General features: G+C 35.9%; 1 protein-coding gene across 3 annotated transcripts in view; it reads left to right on the top strand.

The window, feature by feature from the left end:
• LOC143229700 (pleckstrin homology domain-containing family G member 5-like) overlaps window positions 1-17627 on the top strand; it is a 202633-nt gene that overhangs the window by 64892 nt on the left and 120114 nt on the right. Inside the window, exon 1 of one of the 3 annotated variants that reach the window (XM_076462413.1) lies at window positions 2933-3351. The exons of the other annotated variants lie outside the window; for them this stretch is intronic. Within the exon in view, the coding sequence (XP_076318528.1) occupies window positions 3250-3351 (102 nt within the window). The 5' untranslated portion in view covers window positions 2933-3249. Of the gene's footprint in view, window positions 1-2932; window positions 3352-17627 lie in introns of those variants that run through there. 3 annotated transcript variants of the gene reach the window in all.

Raw genomic sequence — 17627 nt, 5'->3', positions numbered from 1 at the left:
AAAGAATGAACAAATAAGCGAGAGAATTTCATTTAATAAAGCTCATGCTCTTCGATTTACTATTTCTCATGCATTAACTTGTAAAAATTTATAGAAGTAACAACTGGTTAACTGAGCTGGTTATTCACTAAAGATGAAAACCCTTGTTAGTGATTAAAGCAAAAAATAAATGTTCGTTACGAGAACCAGACGTTAAAAAAACATCTCTGTGAACGATCTACCAACTTTTGAGAGAAAAATGTGTAAAAAATATGTTACTTTTTGCTAATTAGTTTATGTAGTCCAATCTCTTTAATACGAATTATTCACTTTTAGAATTTTTTAGTAAGACATTATTGTATATTTAAAGTTTATTTTTAAATGTTTGTCATTTCTGAAAAAAGTTAGAGCTGAGATAGCAGAAAAGGGAGTTCAAGTCTTTATACAGTGATGAATTTGAAATAAATTTTATTTTAACATGCGGTGTTTGTATTAAATCTAAAATCCCACTTCAATAGTACAAAGAGAGTTAAGTAACTTTGTTTGGTTACCTATCTTCTGATGAATAAATATGGAGTTCCAGAATATGTAGTGTCTGGAGTGTTGGAGTACATACCCAACAAAAATACTAATTTGTGATGAATAAGTATGAAGTTCTACAATATGTAGTGTCTGCAGTATTGGAGTACATACCCAATAAAAATACTAATTTGTGATGAATAAGCATGGAGTTGAACAATACGTAGAGTTTGGAGTGTTGGAGTACATATTCGACAAAAGATACTAACTTGTAATGAAATAGTATGGAGTTGTACAATATGTAGTGACTGGAGTGGTGGAGTACACACCCAATAAAAATACTAACTTGTAATGAATAAGTATGGAGTTGTACAATATGTAGTGTCTGGAGTGTTGGAGTACATACCCAATAAAAATACTAACTTGTAATGAATAAGTAAGGAATTGTATAATATGTAGTGTCTGGAGTGTTGGAGTACATACCCGACAAATTGTATTAATAAATGAGGAACATTTATAGAGCTGTAGAATATGTAATGTTTGGAGTGTTGGAGTACATACCCAACAAAATGTACTAATATATGAGAAACATTTAAGGACTTGTAGAATGTGTAGTGTCAGGAGTGGTGGAGTACATACCCAACAAAAATATTCTGACTTGTGATGAATGAGTATGGAGTTGTACAATATGTAGTGTCTGGAGTGGTGGAGTACATACCCGATAAAAGATACTAACATGTGATGAATGAGTATGGAACTGTACAATATGTAATATTTAGAGTGTTGGAGTACCAATCCAACAAAAGAAATTCTAAGTTCTGATGAGCATGTATAGTGTTATATAATATGTAATGTCTAGAGTCTCTAAGTATATTTTTAGTGGAATTACTAAAGAATAATTTGATTGGTTAATTTGTAGACTTAAAGAAAATACCGATTTATGACGTGATCATAAATTAGTTAAATATCAATTTATAAGTATCGCCACTGAAGTGTAAAAATAGAGAAAAAGAAAATTACAATAGATCGTTTTGAAATCTCTTTTAACTTTGGCTTTTGTATGATAAAATAAAAAGCCACATTTCGAAGGTCCTAAACTATGCATTAAGAATATTGACATGTTTATAAGACATATTTTTATGAAAGCAATATCTACCGCGTTTGGTAGTCTGTCATAGGTCATTTAATACCAAAGAACCCACTTTGAGACTAGTAAAGGTTGGAGACAGCCTGAAAAGATGACGACTAAAATTTTATTACAAGATCAGCATCAGAAACAAAAGGTCAACGCATTAATATATATGTATTAAGAAAGATGTGATGATAAAACTTTGTTTAAACGTTGTCATCACACGTATTCAAGTGGTTTCTAATCTTAATTATCTTAGAGAAGTTAAAGCAATCACTTTTTATTTTTATTACATTTCTCCATAGGAATTTTGTTTCGTTTGTTTTGAATGTCGCGCAAAACTACGTGAGGGCTACTTGCGATAGATGTCCCTAATTTACATTGTAAGACTAGAGGAAAGGCAGCTAGTCAGCTCCACCCACCTCCATCTTTTGGGCTATTCTTTTACTAACGAATAGTGGGATTGAACGAAACATTATAACGTCCCCATGGCTGAAAGGGCGAGCATGTTTGGTGCGACGTGGATTCGAAACCGCGACCCTCAGATTACGAGTCGAGTGACTTTTCCACCTGGCCATCCTTCAAGGAAGGAACCACAAATATAAAAATGAAAATAAATGTTGTCTTTTTATATCTTTTATAACTTCATTAAACACCTTTTAATCTTTTTACGTAGTGTGATACAATAGGTTATTGTTCAAACGATAAAATTTGAGATCTCCTTGACCCGCTTTAAAAGCCCAAAAGAATTGAAAATTGTCGATTTTCATTGTTTGACCATTGTGGATTTCTTGTTTTATGTAATTATGTAATGAAAAACAAGCCACTTCTTGAAGTCTCAAATGTATCTTTTTATTGATTTCAATTAACATATTAGCGAAATCAAATATTTGGAGATCTTTTCAAGTGTGAATTATGTTTTTCGATTACTCTCTTTGAACTCGTTGGCGGAATTTACCTGTTGAACGTGTATTACAGATACAGTGTGGTTGACATGCTGTAACATGTATAGTCTTGTTTTCAGTAATCAGTTCTTAGTATTGACTAAGATCTCTCATCTGTGTATGATTGAGTTACTGATGTTACAAAGAAACCACTTACTTACTATGTAAAATCAGTTTCCTTTGTATATATTACTCAAATAAAAATTTAACATCCCAATAAATTTTTAAAGTTATCTGGAGCGTTGAGTCGTCACGAGCTTCGTTGAATGCGATGAACGCTACTGCTACCATCTAGCGACGATTAAACTTCGGTGGTTTAGCTTGTGCCAGAGTGTTTGGCTTTGCACACGGCACCAACGAACGACAGTGGAAGCACACGAAATGACTAACGGCTTCAATTCGATATTATGTTGTTTGTGAAACGTAAGGTCAACGAGTTATTTTTTCGGTTTTATGAACCATTATAGATTTATCTTCTTTTTATCCGGGAATAGAACAACTGGAGTGATGCACCTGTAAACTTAAAGACACGAAACTTTATGTAGCTCTGTTTACTTTGGTGACGATAAAGTTATATTGAAGACAATTCCATTCTCAAGGCTTGTCTTCGGGAAGAAATGGGAAAGCAGAGACAAATCACATTATCAACAACCTGATAAAAGCTTATCCCATCTGTTCATGCAGCTTCGGCGGTGTTACAGAAGATTTAGCATGTTGAAGAGGGTCCATTCCCATATCAAGGTCCGTAAGCCGGCGTTTCTAGACGTTGGTCTGTCAGCGGTAAGTTGGTATAAATATCCGACTTGTCGATATGTGTATTTTCTTATCATTAGTATTTGCATAGATACTGTATAATCAAGATCCGTAAATAAACGTTTTATTGTAGAGAAAAGACATGTATAACATTGTCAGGAATACATCTCTTCCCTTTAAATGTTACTCTAGTCAATAATTATCTTAATTTTCGAACTATACGGAATATTATTGTTAAAACAATATTTTTCGTTATCGCGTCTTTTATCAATGATAACTTAGCAGGTACATTTAAGTATTTTTAAATTTATAAAACATTGGTATTTCATAATTATACACGACAACTAAAATAAACTGGAAGATACGTTTTATTTTCGCTTGAACATACCGTGATGAAGCTAAAGCTGACAGTGAAAACATGTAGGTGTGTGATACTAAACACAAGTTTGCTATGTATGCATCTATGTGTAAAACAAATAAAAAATACATTCATCCCTCTGGTGGGCATGATTCGTAGATATGTTTCTCTATGCTGTTAGGGAACTTCATAAATTCAAGCGGACATGTGGATGTGTTTTAAATGTTTGTTTGTTTCATAATTTTCGAGCAGCCTATATTTAATTTTAATTACTGATACGCCAGAGAGAGAGAGTACAGATTTCTTGGTCTATTGTTTTCTAACTGAATAGTGGGTTTTGAATGTCACCTTTATAGCATTCCCGCGGTCCGTAAAGCGTATCACGTTTTTTGCAGCAATGGAACACGACCCATAAATTATTAGATTCATAGTCCGACCACATTAACCATTAGGGCACGCCTAGCTTTTGTGTTTTAAATCGTAGTGTTATTTCCATAAGCAAACTAGTCACTTGGTGAAGCCATTTGGTGCGACTAAGTTGTTTAATTAACGATCATTTCTGGACCGTAAATATCGTCCATGGACCACATTCCAGAGTAACTCGGACCGACCTGAGTAGGGTGTGAGACGGTCACTAAATAAATTCTTGATGACCAAAAAAAGTGCCAGTCCACTCCTGAATGTTTGAAAACCATGCTGTGTTTCGAGGTAATTTTGGAGTGATAAGTTTTGGCCCAACACGACCTTGTAGTTAGATCACTCAACCACCGATATTCGGATCACGAGTTTGAATCTCATCTCCGAATACACTTGCCTTTCAGCCGCAGGAGCGTTATAATGTAATGGTCAATGCCATTCTTTGTTGTTAAAGAAAGAGTAGCCTAAAAGTTAGAGGTGGGTGGTGCTGACTAACTGTCTTCTCTCTAATCTATCGTTTCGAAATTTTTGACGGCTAGTGTAGACAGTTCAGGATAAACAATAAGAGATTTTAAAGCCTGTTTGTTACGCGCCTGCTTTTTAAGAAGTTTTGTTTGTTTGTTTGTTTGGGAATTTCGCACAAAGCTACTCGAGGGCTATCTGTGCTAGCCGTCCCTAATTTAGCAGTGTAAGGCTAGAGGGAAGGCAGCTAGTCATCACCACCCACCGCCAACTCTTGGGCTACTCTTTTACCAACGAATAGTGGGATTGACCGTAACATTATACACCCCCACGGCTGGGAGGACGAGCATGTTTAGCGCGACGCGGGCGCGAACCCGCGACCCTCGGATTACGAGTCGCACGCCTTACGCGCTAGGCCATGCCAGGCCTCTTTTAAGAAGTGATTGAGGTATAAAGTTCGTATTATAATTTGCTCTTCGTTCGAAAGGCCCTGGTAAGTTTACAGACATACAAGGCTCAAATGCAAAGTCTGATTTCCCATGGTGAACAGAGTGCAAATATCTAGTTTTTTTTAAACAAAACCTAAAAAGGTAATAAGTACAGTGATTTTTAACGATCATATTTTTTCCTCAACAATGCGTTTTGGTTAAAAAAATTTATTCTCTAATAATGAAAGAGATCGGTAAATGTTGATAACAGACTGAAAGAACAGGACTTCCGTCTTTGGGCATCAAGGACTGTTTATTACAACAAGGTACAGTCCTAGTAGGTTTTAATTACAGCCAGTTTGTACATTCTTGCCATAACCTATGTAAAATCACATTGATATAAGTCGAATCCCTGTCACACCAAACATGCTCGCCCTTTCAACCGTGGGGGCGCTATTATGTGTCGGTCAATCCCACTTTTCGTTGGTAAAAGAGTAGCTCAAGAGTTGGCGTAGGGTGATGATTACTAGCTGCCTTCCCTCTAGTCTTACACTGCTAAATTAGAGAAGATTAGCGCAGATAGCTCTCGTGTAGCTTTGCACGAAATTCAGAAAAGAAACAAACAAACACTGATGTAACATAAACGAGAGTAACTTTATTAAAGTCTTTTGTGTTACATACATACAAGGTCCCACATTGATACAGTGGTAAATCTACAGGCTTACAATCCTGAAATTCGAGGTTAGATACCCGTGGTGGCCAGATCATGGATAACTTGTTGTGTAGCTTTGTGTTTAACGTAACTTAGCTAGTATGTATAAAGAGTTTCGCAGAATACAGATGGATAGTTTTATATTAGAATGAATAGTACTGTCTGGCCGTCTCGTTCCTGCTTGCACGTGCGTTTTCGGGTTTCTTATTGTAGCATTAGTACAGTACAACTGTGTTAAAACAGCTTTGTCTATTACATGACGTCACGACACAGTTTTGGTTGTTTTTTTTTTCACTCTCCAGTTGCGCTTGTGTGCTGCTAACGGAAGCAATGCAAATACAAGTCCGTTTGTTATGTGACAGCTGTGGGGCGGGGTTTCAACTTTACCGGATGTAATTCCACGATTCTTCCATAAAAGTTACTTTAGAATTTTCCTAGTTTCCTGATGAAACTGATGTTGACTATGAACAATACGACATCGAGCTTTATTTATTTATTTATATTTGTCGGTCATGTTCTAATTATCTTTCTTGCATATTCATTCTTGGAATTAAACCGTAGAGAAAAAAAACTTTGGTCTCTTTAATATAACCAGCAACCATTTTACGGAACTTTTTCCTTTTGCAACTCTAATACACATAAAAAAAAAAGATTTTGAAATTTATTGCTTTAAACGTTAAATAAAAAAATATATATGTACGCATTCTGTGCTGGAATCCACATTTTGCCACAAAAATATGTAAAATGCGTGATTTAATAAAACTAGAAAAATAGGCCCGACATGGTCAGATGGTGAGGGTGCTCGACTCACAATTTGGAAGTCACGAGTTCGAACCCCGTCACACCAAACATACTCGCCCTTTTCAGCCGGAGGGGCGTTATAATGTGAAGGTCAATCCCACTATTCGTTGGTAAAAGAGTAGCCGACGGTGGATGGTGATGATTAGCTGCCTTCCCACTTGTCTTACACTGCTAAATTAGGGACTGCTAGCGTAGATAGCCCTCGTGTTGCTTTGCGCGAAATCCAAAACAAACCAAACCTAACTTGCAGAATTTGTTTGTTTGTTTTTTTGAATTTCGCACAAAGCTACTCGAGGGCTATTTGTGCTAGCCGTCCCTAATTTACTAGTGTAAGACTAGAGGGAAGGCAACTAGTCATAACCACCCACCGCCAACTCTCGGGCTACTTTTTTTACCAACGAATAGTGGTATTGACCGTCATATTATAACGCCCCACGGCTGAGAAGGCGAGCATGTTTGGCGCGATGGGGATGCGAACCCGCGACCCTCAGATTACGAGTCGCACGCCTTAACACGCTTGGCCATGCCGGGCCAACTTGCAAAAGCTTTTCTGCTTGCCGTGTTTGTTACTTAACAATAAATTTGGGACATGGAACTCAGGTGGATTTGGTAACTTAAATAATTATGTATAAGACTATTAAAAGCTGTGAAAATTCCTCCAGTCATACATTTTCAACTCTAGGCCTAGCAAGTTTTGAAAAATCACGAATTGAATTCCAGTTAAATAGTCAACATAAAATAAATGTGCAAATGCACAATGAAAAGGTGAAGAGAAATAGAGACATTTTATAAATATTAATGGACGTAGTATTCTATTTGGGTCAACAACAATTAGCACTTAGAGGTCATGATGAATCACAGTCTGCTAACCGAGACAACTATATAGAATTGGAAACTTTGTGCAAGAAATGTGAACCATTATCGAAATACCACTTAGAAAAATGGAGTGTTCTTTCTGGCCTATCAAATAGAATCCAAAATGTCCTCATTAATTGTGTAAGGGAAGAATTGTTGAACAAAATTAAAATTGAAATAAATGATTCTTCGTTTGTGGATCTTTTCTTAGATAAATCTATTGATGCAAGAACCATTTGTCAGCTTTCTAGTGTTGTGCGATATGTAACTAAATATGGTGAAATTTTCGTAAGATTTCTGTGGTTTACAAATGTTAGTGCAGATCGAACAGCTGTAGGCATATCCAAGTTAGTGTTTAATTGAGTCAAAATTTGTTAAGCACACCTATGATAGGGCAAGCATGACATCCAGTGAGCTGAATAGGCTTCAAATGCAAGTTAGAGATAAGTATACTAAAGTTATTTTCATTCATTGTATGACACATGTACTGAATTTAATGTTGTCATAATCTATAACGAAGGTCAAGAAGCGTGACATATTCTTTGTAAAACTTACATCATTCTCTTTGGTTTTTTGGGAAATCAACAAAGCGTGTGTAACGTTTAGATACTGAACTGAATAAAATGTTCCTCAAAGTGGCCTCGAGTCTTTGGAATTATAATCACTACCTTATTGAATTTGGGCAAATGAGATACCGAATCCTTTACCTGTGCCCAAGAGCTTTCAACGAAACTCAGAGATTTTGAGTTCAATTTCTTGTTGAATATATTTGCCAGTATGTTTTCATATACAAATGTTATATTTGATGTTCTACAGAATAGGATATTTGACATATCTTACTGTAAGTAAATTAAATGGTGACTATTCTGAAAATAAAAGAAAGAGAAAGACATTAGTTTGATGAATTTTGGGCAGCAGTCGATAGATTTTAACACAGAGAAATTTATTTTATGAGATTTTGAATGTACTTTGTGGCCAAATTGAAATAAGGTTTCAAAGTTTGACAAACATAGCATTCCTTAAGCTTATTGGTACTAAAAAATCATGAAAAGATTTGGTGGATCGGTGCTCATAACACTTACTAAACATGTACGCTGTGCAGTTTTCTTGTTGACGAGTTTGTTGTAGTTTGTTAAGTTTATGCAGGATCCTGATGTTTATAATCGACACCAGAGATATTCTCTTCTAGGGTTTCACTTAGGTAGGGATGTTCAGCAAGTATACTACAAACATTGGGTCAATGGCAGAGAAATGTTTTTAATCATCCAAGAAGGGTCTCACACCAAACGTTTTATTCTGCGTGCTTCAGATGATGAGGAAGAGTGGTGTCACATTATTATGGCTAAATGGAAACATATTGCTCAAGATGGATTTAAAGGATAGACCTTCAAATATCCTTAGAGAATCTATACAAATTTGCCACGAAATAAGTTACAAGCTGTACGACGCACACCATGGAAGAGGCGGTGTAAGTTAAATCACACCAAATTCGAATAAATTACCAGACATTCATCTTGAAAGGTCAGTTGAAATCGTGCAATCAATCCTAACCATCGTCCATCAGAAATTAATTTTAAATTACGATGAAATACAACGCACTCTGTACTAACGGCACAAAACATTGCACCGAAACCATTTGTAGAAGTGAAAACTTGTGCCCGGAAAAAATCGAAGTGTCATATTCGCTGCAACTGTTTTCCACGAGGACTTTTGTATGCTGTGGCACGGGCTCATGAAAGCGAAGAATCTTGTCGAAAACCAAAGAGGACATTTTATGGCACCTTTTTACTTGAAGAAAGTGAATGTATTGACTGCAGTGGTTGAAGCAATGCATTATCAGGTGTTGTCTTATATGAATCGTTTAGGGTATAAACATTTAATAAAAGTTATTCATTTGTATGCAACTGCATTTTATGAGTATATATTACATTGTACCATAGATAATAAGCATGTTAAAAGTATATATTTATAATGTGTAACAAATTTCCGTATTTCTTTTCAGTCTCAAATAAGGTGGTCGTTGAAATGTTGCATGACTTGCCTTAAAGCGTACATAAAAAGTGAAACCTGGTGTTAAAGTACAACGGAGGTTTCGATCCTTCACGTTTTTTCATACAAGTAATATTGTGAGGATGGTTAGTTTTAGGGTCTTTGTAATGCACGGTTTCTGGGTTACAAAGCTACATAATGACATAGCCAACTCTCATTTCGAACTAACTGAGAGAACAAAGGAAAGATATCTAATGTACAATCCGCTACCTACCCTTGGGCTACTCCTATAACGCACGCGTGGCCTTAAAGTGTGGAGCACGCATTTGGTTAACGAACCATGAATCCTCAGGAGCATCAAACACTGGGATGCTATTTCATTATATATATATATATATATAGTTTAATGTGAGCACAGTTAAAGGAATAATAGTTTTTTTATGGAAACTATGAAACGAGACATTTCACATTATTTTCGCGCATTTATTAAACTAGTATCAACTTACGTGAAATAATTCGAAAGTACACTTTACTGAAGCTTCGAGTGACAGACGTGTGCAGAACAAATTAGCTACCATGTGTTGGACGCGTATTGACTTACAAAATCTGTGTGTGAGAGTACACGTCGCGTCTGGAGGAAAATGTCCACGAAAGCTCCAATTTCATGGATCCGTTTATGTTACGGAAGTACTGTGTGCGTGCAAGAAGAACATTGTACGTAAAATGACCCAATAAATACTTTCGTCAAATTAGTTTGAATACATTTCCTTTTTTCTCGTTAATTAGTCATGCTACGTTCGTTACTAGCTAATTTATTCACGTCAGTTCAATTCCTGTTAAACACTTAAAAGACTTACAATACCATAATGATCTTCTTAATAAGGCCTCCTATCTCTCTATCTACCAACCTATCTATCTGTCTATTTAAATCAGTGCTCTCACACTATCTCAGCTTTTCTCTGACAGGAAAGACAGCTCTTAAATTTTGTCATGAAAATCTAGCTGTTTCTGCAAGGACTAAAAACATTTGGAAATATTTTTCATAATCTCTGTAGGAAGAGAGATAGAGAAAAGGAACTACGATGTTTAAATCAGCTACTTTAAATATAACAAGGAAAATTCGTTCTTTTGAAATAATATTCATATTCCTCCAAGTTCATCTTAATGGAAATCAAAAATCTGATGACCTTGTATCTCAGAACGGCTGGTATGGGTATTAACACTTTTATTGATGAGCAGAGAACACGTCTCGACCTTCCTAGGTCACCTTCAGGTTAAGAAAGAGAGAATTTGAATGTGACTGTTGATGGACACATGTCTTAGGGACTAGAGTATAAATGGGTACGGGATTGTAGGGGGCGTTGCATATAGATGTAGATTATTAATTAATATAGGCACAATTCAAAACAGAAATCCACAGAAAAATCACCCATACTAGATTATACATTCCCTGGGAATCAGCACATGAAACAAAACAATAACTCAACATATTAAGAAATCAAATAAACACAGCCAGAAAACTATGTTAACCTGATAAAATTACCAATGAAATCAACAAAATAAAACAACACTTCATCAACATCAACAAATTTCCTAAAAAGAAATTATACGCACACACCTAAATCTACAATATACAAACAACAATAAATCCAAAGATACAACAAACTACAAAACCTTATACTGTTGCATATCATATGTTCCAGACATCAGCGAAAAAATAACCAACATTTGGATAACAACTTATAACAAAACACAACCATTCCAGTAAACACCAAATTTATTCAAAAACCACATACAAAACTAAAGTCCATACTATGTAAAAACTACACTGACAAACACAACACCAAGATAATTTATAAAATACAATGCAACAACTGCCACGACTTCTGTATTGGAGAAACAAGCAGAAAAATGGAAACCAGATTCAATGAACATAAAAACACCTTCACACGTTTTTGAACACTGCAAATCAAATAAACACAATATAACCATAGAAAACACCCAGATATTAAGTAGGGAAACAAATGCAAAATCAAAGAAGCCCTACTTATACATTTATGTAATTTAAAACCAAAATTAAACAAATGTAAAGGGACACCTTTATACCTATACTATTTAATAACCTAACATCCACCTGCAACGCCCCCTGCATCCCGTACCCGTTTATACTCTCGTCCATAAGACATGTGTTCGTCAACGATCACATTCAAATTCTCTCTTTCTTAACCTGAAGATGACCTAGGAAAGTCGAAACGTTGTTCTCTGCATATCAGTAACAGTGTTAATACCCATACCAGCTGTTGTGAGATACATTTTTTTCAAGTGGGTTTCTCGTCATCAAGAATCTGATGATCAGTTATACGATCTGTAACGTGATTAGGTCACATATTGTGTACTACACACACACACATACAGTGTTTCATACAGTTTTGTCTTGTAAGTCACTTTGCAATATGTCATAGAGCTTAAAATGCCCCATATTATTCATGAGTCATGATTAGCCTCCAGAGAAGGTGTCGGAATGTTTTAAGCAGGTGTAAGCCAACCAATCACAAGCTGTTGTGAAGTAGCTCAATGCGTCGTTAGCAGATTGTGAACCTACTTCCAAACCAATATTATGTTTCTTCAGACACCTGTATAAAGCAGGATATTACTCATAACATAAGAAGATAACAGTATCTTTTTTCCTGTCCTTCCACAGTTGCAGGCCACAGGTTTCGAGATTGCATCATACGTTCGCAGCTGCGACTGGATGCTATGGCAACACACAGTTGGTTAGAAACAGTCTTTGCAGGTTGTCAAAAACATCCCCAGTTGATACAACGCATTGACTATTATTCCTTGGTTTCTCTTTGCATGGATGAAAGTGACGTATAATCACTTGCGAAGAATCTGGAATCAAACCTACCCAACGTGACGGATATGACAGTGAAAAATTATGGTGTTAGCAGAAACGACATATGTTGAAGGTACCATTGTCCAGATAGTACGAAAACACAACTAATGCCACACAAGATGAGAACCACATACTGCAAAACCCTTTGTTGCAAATGACCGAAAAGGTGATAACCCTATCCTCAATCTGCTACACTGGTTGATGTCTTCCTTGGAGAATAAAAGTTTGTCCAACTGGAGTGATTTTCATGATTATCAGAGCTGAAACTCAACAAGAACTCATGGTATATTCTTCAGAAAGATGTCCTGAATTTTTTGTTTCAAAACTTTGTCAGAGATAACTCTAAGTTTTCCCAACTTTAACTTTATACATGCACTATGGGTACCATATTCCGTACTGAAGTGAAATACCGTGAGTTGTAAAGATCTAAAACCAAATCTATGCAATGTTTTCGTGAGCGTAGGCTAAATGTTTAATTACTTGAATGATTTGCATAAACTTACCTGAGAGTGTGTATGATTCGTGATGATGAGAAACCCACTTGAAGTAAAAATGTGTCTCAGGACGGCTGGTGTTGGTATTAACACTTTTACTAATAAAATAGAGAACAACGTTTCGACTTAGATGTTAATTTGAAGGTAACCTAAGAAGGTTGAAACGTTGTTCTCTGCTTTATTATTAAAAGTTTTAATACCCATACCAGCCGTTTTGAGATACACAGTGTGTATGACTGATATTACTTCATAATAGTCATTTTGCCTGATCATGACTACACTCTTACAAATCATGGTTACTTTTTTGGCTGTTTTGAGCAGAGTATTTTTGGATTTTCTTCGATGATCATGCTGTAAGTGACCTTAAATTTGAATGCACGTGTTAACGTGAATACCCAACAATGATGTATTTTTTTTATTAAATCTTAGAATGACTATTGATATCGAATCATTATAAATACCGTTGTTAAAAATATAAAGTTTAAACTTATTGTACTATGACCTTGATATGCCATTTCTAGCAGATATCATGTAACTTGTAGTTTTATACAGGAAGGATGATTGGATACTATATACTTTTAACTATACAGAGTAAATTCGTAAGAGCACACGATAGGTGGTTATAGGAATCGTGTGGTTCATATACACGTAAATAAACTGGGTTGTCAATAGGTGATAAAGGCAAAAAAGTTTAGGTGATTAAAATGCTTTGGGCGTGTAATGTGTAGATATTGTTTAGTATGCAATGAATTTTGTGTCTATAGTGTATAAATCGTATGTATTCAAATGCTAGTGAGTAGCCTTTCAAAAATGATGGGAAAAATACTTAAGGGCGTGCTGTGATTTACCCTGATGGTGAATCAAAAGCAAAAAGGGTGGATTATAAAATAAAATAAAAAGTACAGTATGGCTAATAAAGATAGAATTAATTACTTATAGTCATTAATCATATTTAAGATTACGTTATTCCAATTAAAGATAAAAACAAGACACATTCAGCTACTTTATCTATATGTTAATTCAACCCTCCTTTCCTTTTGATTGAAAACATTTATTACATCTTCACAGAAACTACCAGTTTGTATTTCCTCAAGAATCTTTTTCTCAATCACGATTAACGCTAAACTTGCAAGTTTTTCTTGTCGTCGTGCGTTTCTGCTGTAGCTGTGTATTGTTTTTTAATGAGAGAAAGAACGCTCAACTGAGGCACTGGTGGCTAGAAGAGTTAAAGATAACTCACACAACTTTGTATGTTGTTGCAGGGCTGCATCTCACTTGGCATTTCGCAAACAATGAAGTAATTCATTCATTAGTTTTCATTTCATATCAGCGTCAGAGTATAAAATCGAAAGTTCACTTTTCGAGCAATGTATACTCCATAATTATCTTGCAAATGATTTTAATATTAATTTGGGAATTTTTTTGTACTTTTCATGATTTTTAGTACCAATAAGCTTAAGGAATGCTATGTTTGTCAAACTTTGAAACCTTATTTCAATTTGGCCACAAAGTACATTCAAAATCTCATAAAATAAATTTCTCTGTGTTAAAATCTATCGACTGCTGCCCAAAATTCATCGAACTAATGTCTTTCTATTTCTTTTATTTTCAGAATAGTCGCCATTTAATTTACTTACAGTAAGATATGTCAAATATCCTACTCTGTAGAACATCAAATATAACATTTGTATATGAAAACATACTGGCAAATATATTCAACAAGAAATTGAACTCAAAATCTCTGAGTTTCGTTGAAAGCTCTTGGGCACAGGTAAAGGATTCGGTATCTCATTTGCCCAGATTCAATAAGGTAGTGATTATAATTCCAAAGACTCGAGGCCACTTTCAGGAACATTTTATTCAGCTCAGTATCTAAACGTTACACACGCTTTGTTGATTTCCCAAAAAACCAAAGAGAATGATGTATGTTTTACAAAGAATATGTCACGCTTCTTGACCTTCGTTATAGATTATGACAACATTAAATTCAGTACATGTGTCATACAATGAATGAAAATAACTTTAGTATACTTATCTCTAACTTGCATTTGAAGCCTATTCAGCTCACTGGATGTCATGCTTGCCCTATCATAGGTGTGCTTAACAAATTTTGACTCAATTAAACACTAACTTGGATATACCTACAGCTGTTCGATCTGCACTAACATTTGTAAACCACAGAAATCTATCGAAAATTCACCATATTTAGTTACATATCGCACAACACCAGAAAGCTGACAAATGGTTCTTGCATCAATAGATTCATCTGAGAAAAGATCCACAAACGAAGAATCATTTATTTCAATTTTAATTTTGTTCAACAATCCTTCCCTTACACAATTAATGAGGATATTTTGGATTTTATTTGATAGGCCAGAAAGAACACTCCATTTTTCTAAGTGGTATTTCGATAATGGTTCACATTTCTTGCACAAAGTTTCCAATTCCATATAGTTGTCTCGGTTAGCAGACTGTGATTCATCATGACCCCTGATTGCTAATTGTTGTTGACCCAAAGAAATACTACGTCCATTAATATTTATAAAATGTCTCTATTTCTCTTCACCTTTTCATTGTGCATTTAATTGACTATTTAATTGGAATTCAATTCGTAATTTTCCAAAACTTTCTAGGCCTAGAGTTGAAAATGTATGACTGGAGGAATTTTCATAGCTTTTAATGGTCTTATACATAATTATTTAAGTTACCAAATCCACCTGAGTTCCATGTCCCAAATTTATTGTTAAGTAACAAACACGGCAAGCAGAAAAGCTTCTGCAAGTCAGGTTTAGTTTGTTTTGGATTTCGCGCAAAGCAACACGAGGGCTATCTACGGTAGCCGTCGCTAATTTAGTAGTGTAAGACAAGAGGGAAGGCAGCTAATCATCACCACCCACCGTCGGTTACTCTTTTACCAACGTATAGTGGGATTGACCCTCACATTATAACGCCCCTACACCTGAAAAGGGCGAGTATGTTTGGTGTGACGGGGATTCGAACCCGCGAACCTCAGATTACGAGTCGAGCTTCCTAACCACCTGGCCATGATGGGCCTGGAAGTTGAAACAAACAGTTAACTTGGATGTCTTGTCATATTGATTTACATTAAATTTTTCAAACGCGCTGCTTTGATCTTCCAATCAGGCTTAGAGCTGGCATCGGTCTTCCATTTCTGACGATGCTTTCTTTATCACTAAAAACTCTTTGTACCACACTTGTTCATCAGTAAGATGTGAATAATACAGTTACAATTTTTCTATTATCCTTTGAATCCATATTCAAATCTTAAGGTTGACACTCCACAAAATATTTATGAATACAAAAAATAACAGTATCATTTAATACAATGCACGAAGTACTTGCACATCACGTGACATCAGAGAGGTAGAAACATCCACGAGCGCGAGATGCAGGTCGTGAAAAGACAAAATTTTCCTAACATCGCGAGAAAATTAATTATAAATTATTATTTTTCTTATAATGTTTGATTTGTTTATTGTACATTTTAATTTATAAAAATAGTAATTACGAAACATTAACTTATTTATAAATTACTTCTTTCGTTTAAATGTTTAGTGATTTAAATAACTTAATATATACTCTTCAAAAAAAGAAACGCAAAAGGCAAAATTTGAGACAAATTGTTAACAAGTTTATTCCGGGTAGTTCTGTATGACATGTGTGAAACTTTGCACATTTACTACTGAACATCCAAAGTCTGCAAAGGCGAAGTCCACGCTCACTAGTTGAAGTTTAACGTCACTCAACGTCAATAACGAGTATGCCCCCGTGAGCATCAATAACTGCTCGGCATTTCCTACCCATGGAAGCGATGAGATGACGAATCACATCCTGTGGAATGGCTTTCCACTGAGCCTGCAAATCTGCTGCAAGCTGAGGTAGAGTCTGCGGTTGAGGTTGTCGCCGTCGAAGACGTCGGTCCAACTCGTCTCAAAGATGTTCGATGGGGTTTAAATCGGGTGATCTGGAGGGCCAGGGAAGAACGTTGATGTTGTGGTGTCTCAAGAAGACAGTGGTGAGTCGGGCTGTGTGAGGATGGGCGTTGTCATGTTGAAAAACGTCGTTGACGTTCACCATGATGGGTTGCACATGGGGCCTAGGAATCTCGTCGATTCATTTACTCAGATAGAATACTTCGATTACTGTCTGCCCATTATCACTTTAGTGACGGAGGTGCAAGGGGATCGTGAGAGGGGGTCGTGAAATCTTGTAAGTGTAGCGAATGTGTAATGAATGTTCGTAAGGATAACTTAGCCTAAAGCCTAGGGCATAAAATTTATCATGAAAGTAAATATGTCAATTTAATTTTAAACTTTAATCGTTTCTGAATTAAGTTATTTTCTGTTTTATCAGCAACGTTTTTAATAAAAAATAAGCCTCTCTAATCAACGGAGACTCTAAATTAAGAGATCAACAAATAATTTTCCAGTATATATACTCTTCAAAAAAAGAAACGCAAAAGGCAAAATTTGAGACAAATTGTTAACAAGTTTATTCCGGGTAGTTCTGTATGACATGTGTGAAACTTTGCACATTTACTGCTGAACATCCAAAGTCTGCAAAGGCGAAGTCCACGCTCACTAGTTGAAGTTTAACGTCACTCAACGTCAATAACGAGTATGCCCCCGTGAGCATCAATAACTGCTCGGCATTTCCTACCCATGGAAGCGATGAGATGACGAATCACATCCTGTGGAATGGCTTTCCACTGAGCCTGCAAATCTGCTGCAAGCTGAGGTAGAGTCTGCGGTTGAGGTTGTCGCCGTCGAAGACGTCGGTCCAACTCGTCTCAAAGATGTTCGATGGGGTTTAAATCGGGTGATCTGGAGTGCCAGGGAAGAACGTTGATGTTGTGGTGTCTCAAGAAGAC

This window comes from Tachypleus tridentatus, chromosome 10 (genome assembly GCF_004210375.1).
Source record: "Tachypleus tridentatus isolate NWPU-2018 chromosome 10, ASM421037v1, whole genome shotgun sequence".
Lineage (NCBI taxonomy): Eukaryota > Metazoa > Arthropoda > Merostomata > Xiphosura > Limulidae > Tachypleus > Tachypleus tridentatus.
Note: the sequence above shows the minus strand (reverse complement) of the source record. Positions and strands in the feature narration are given on the sequence as shown.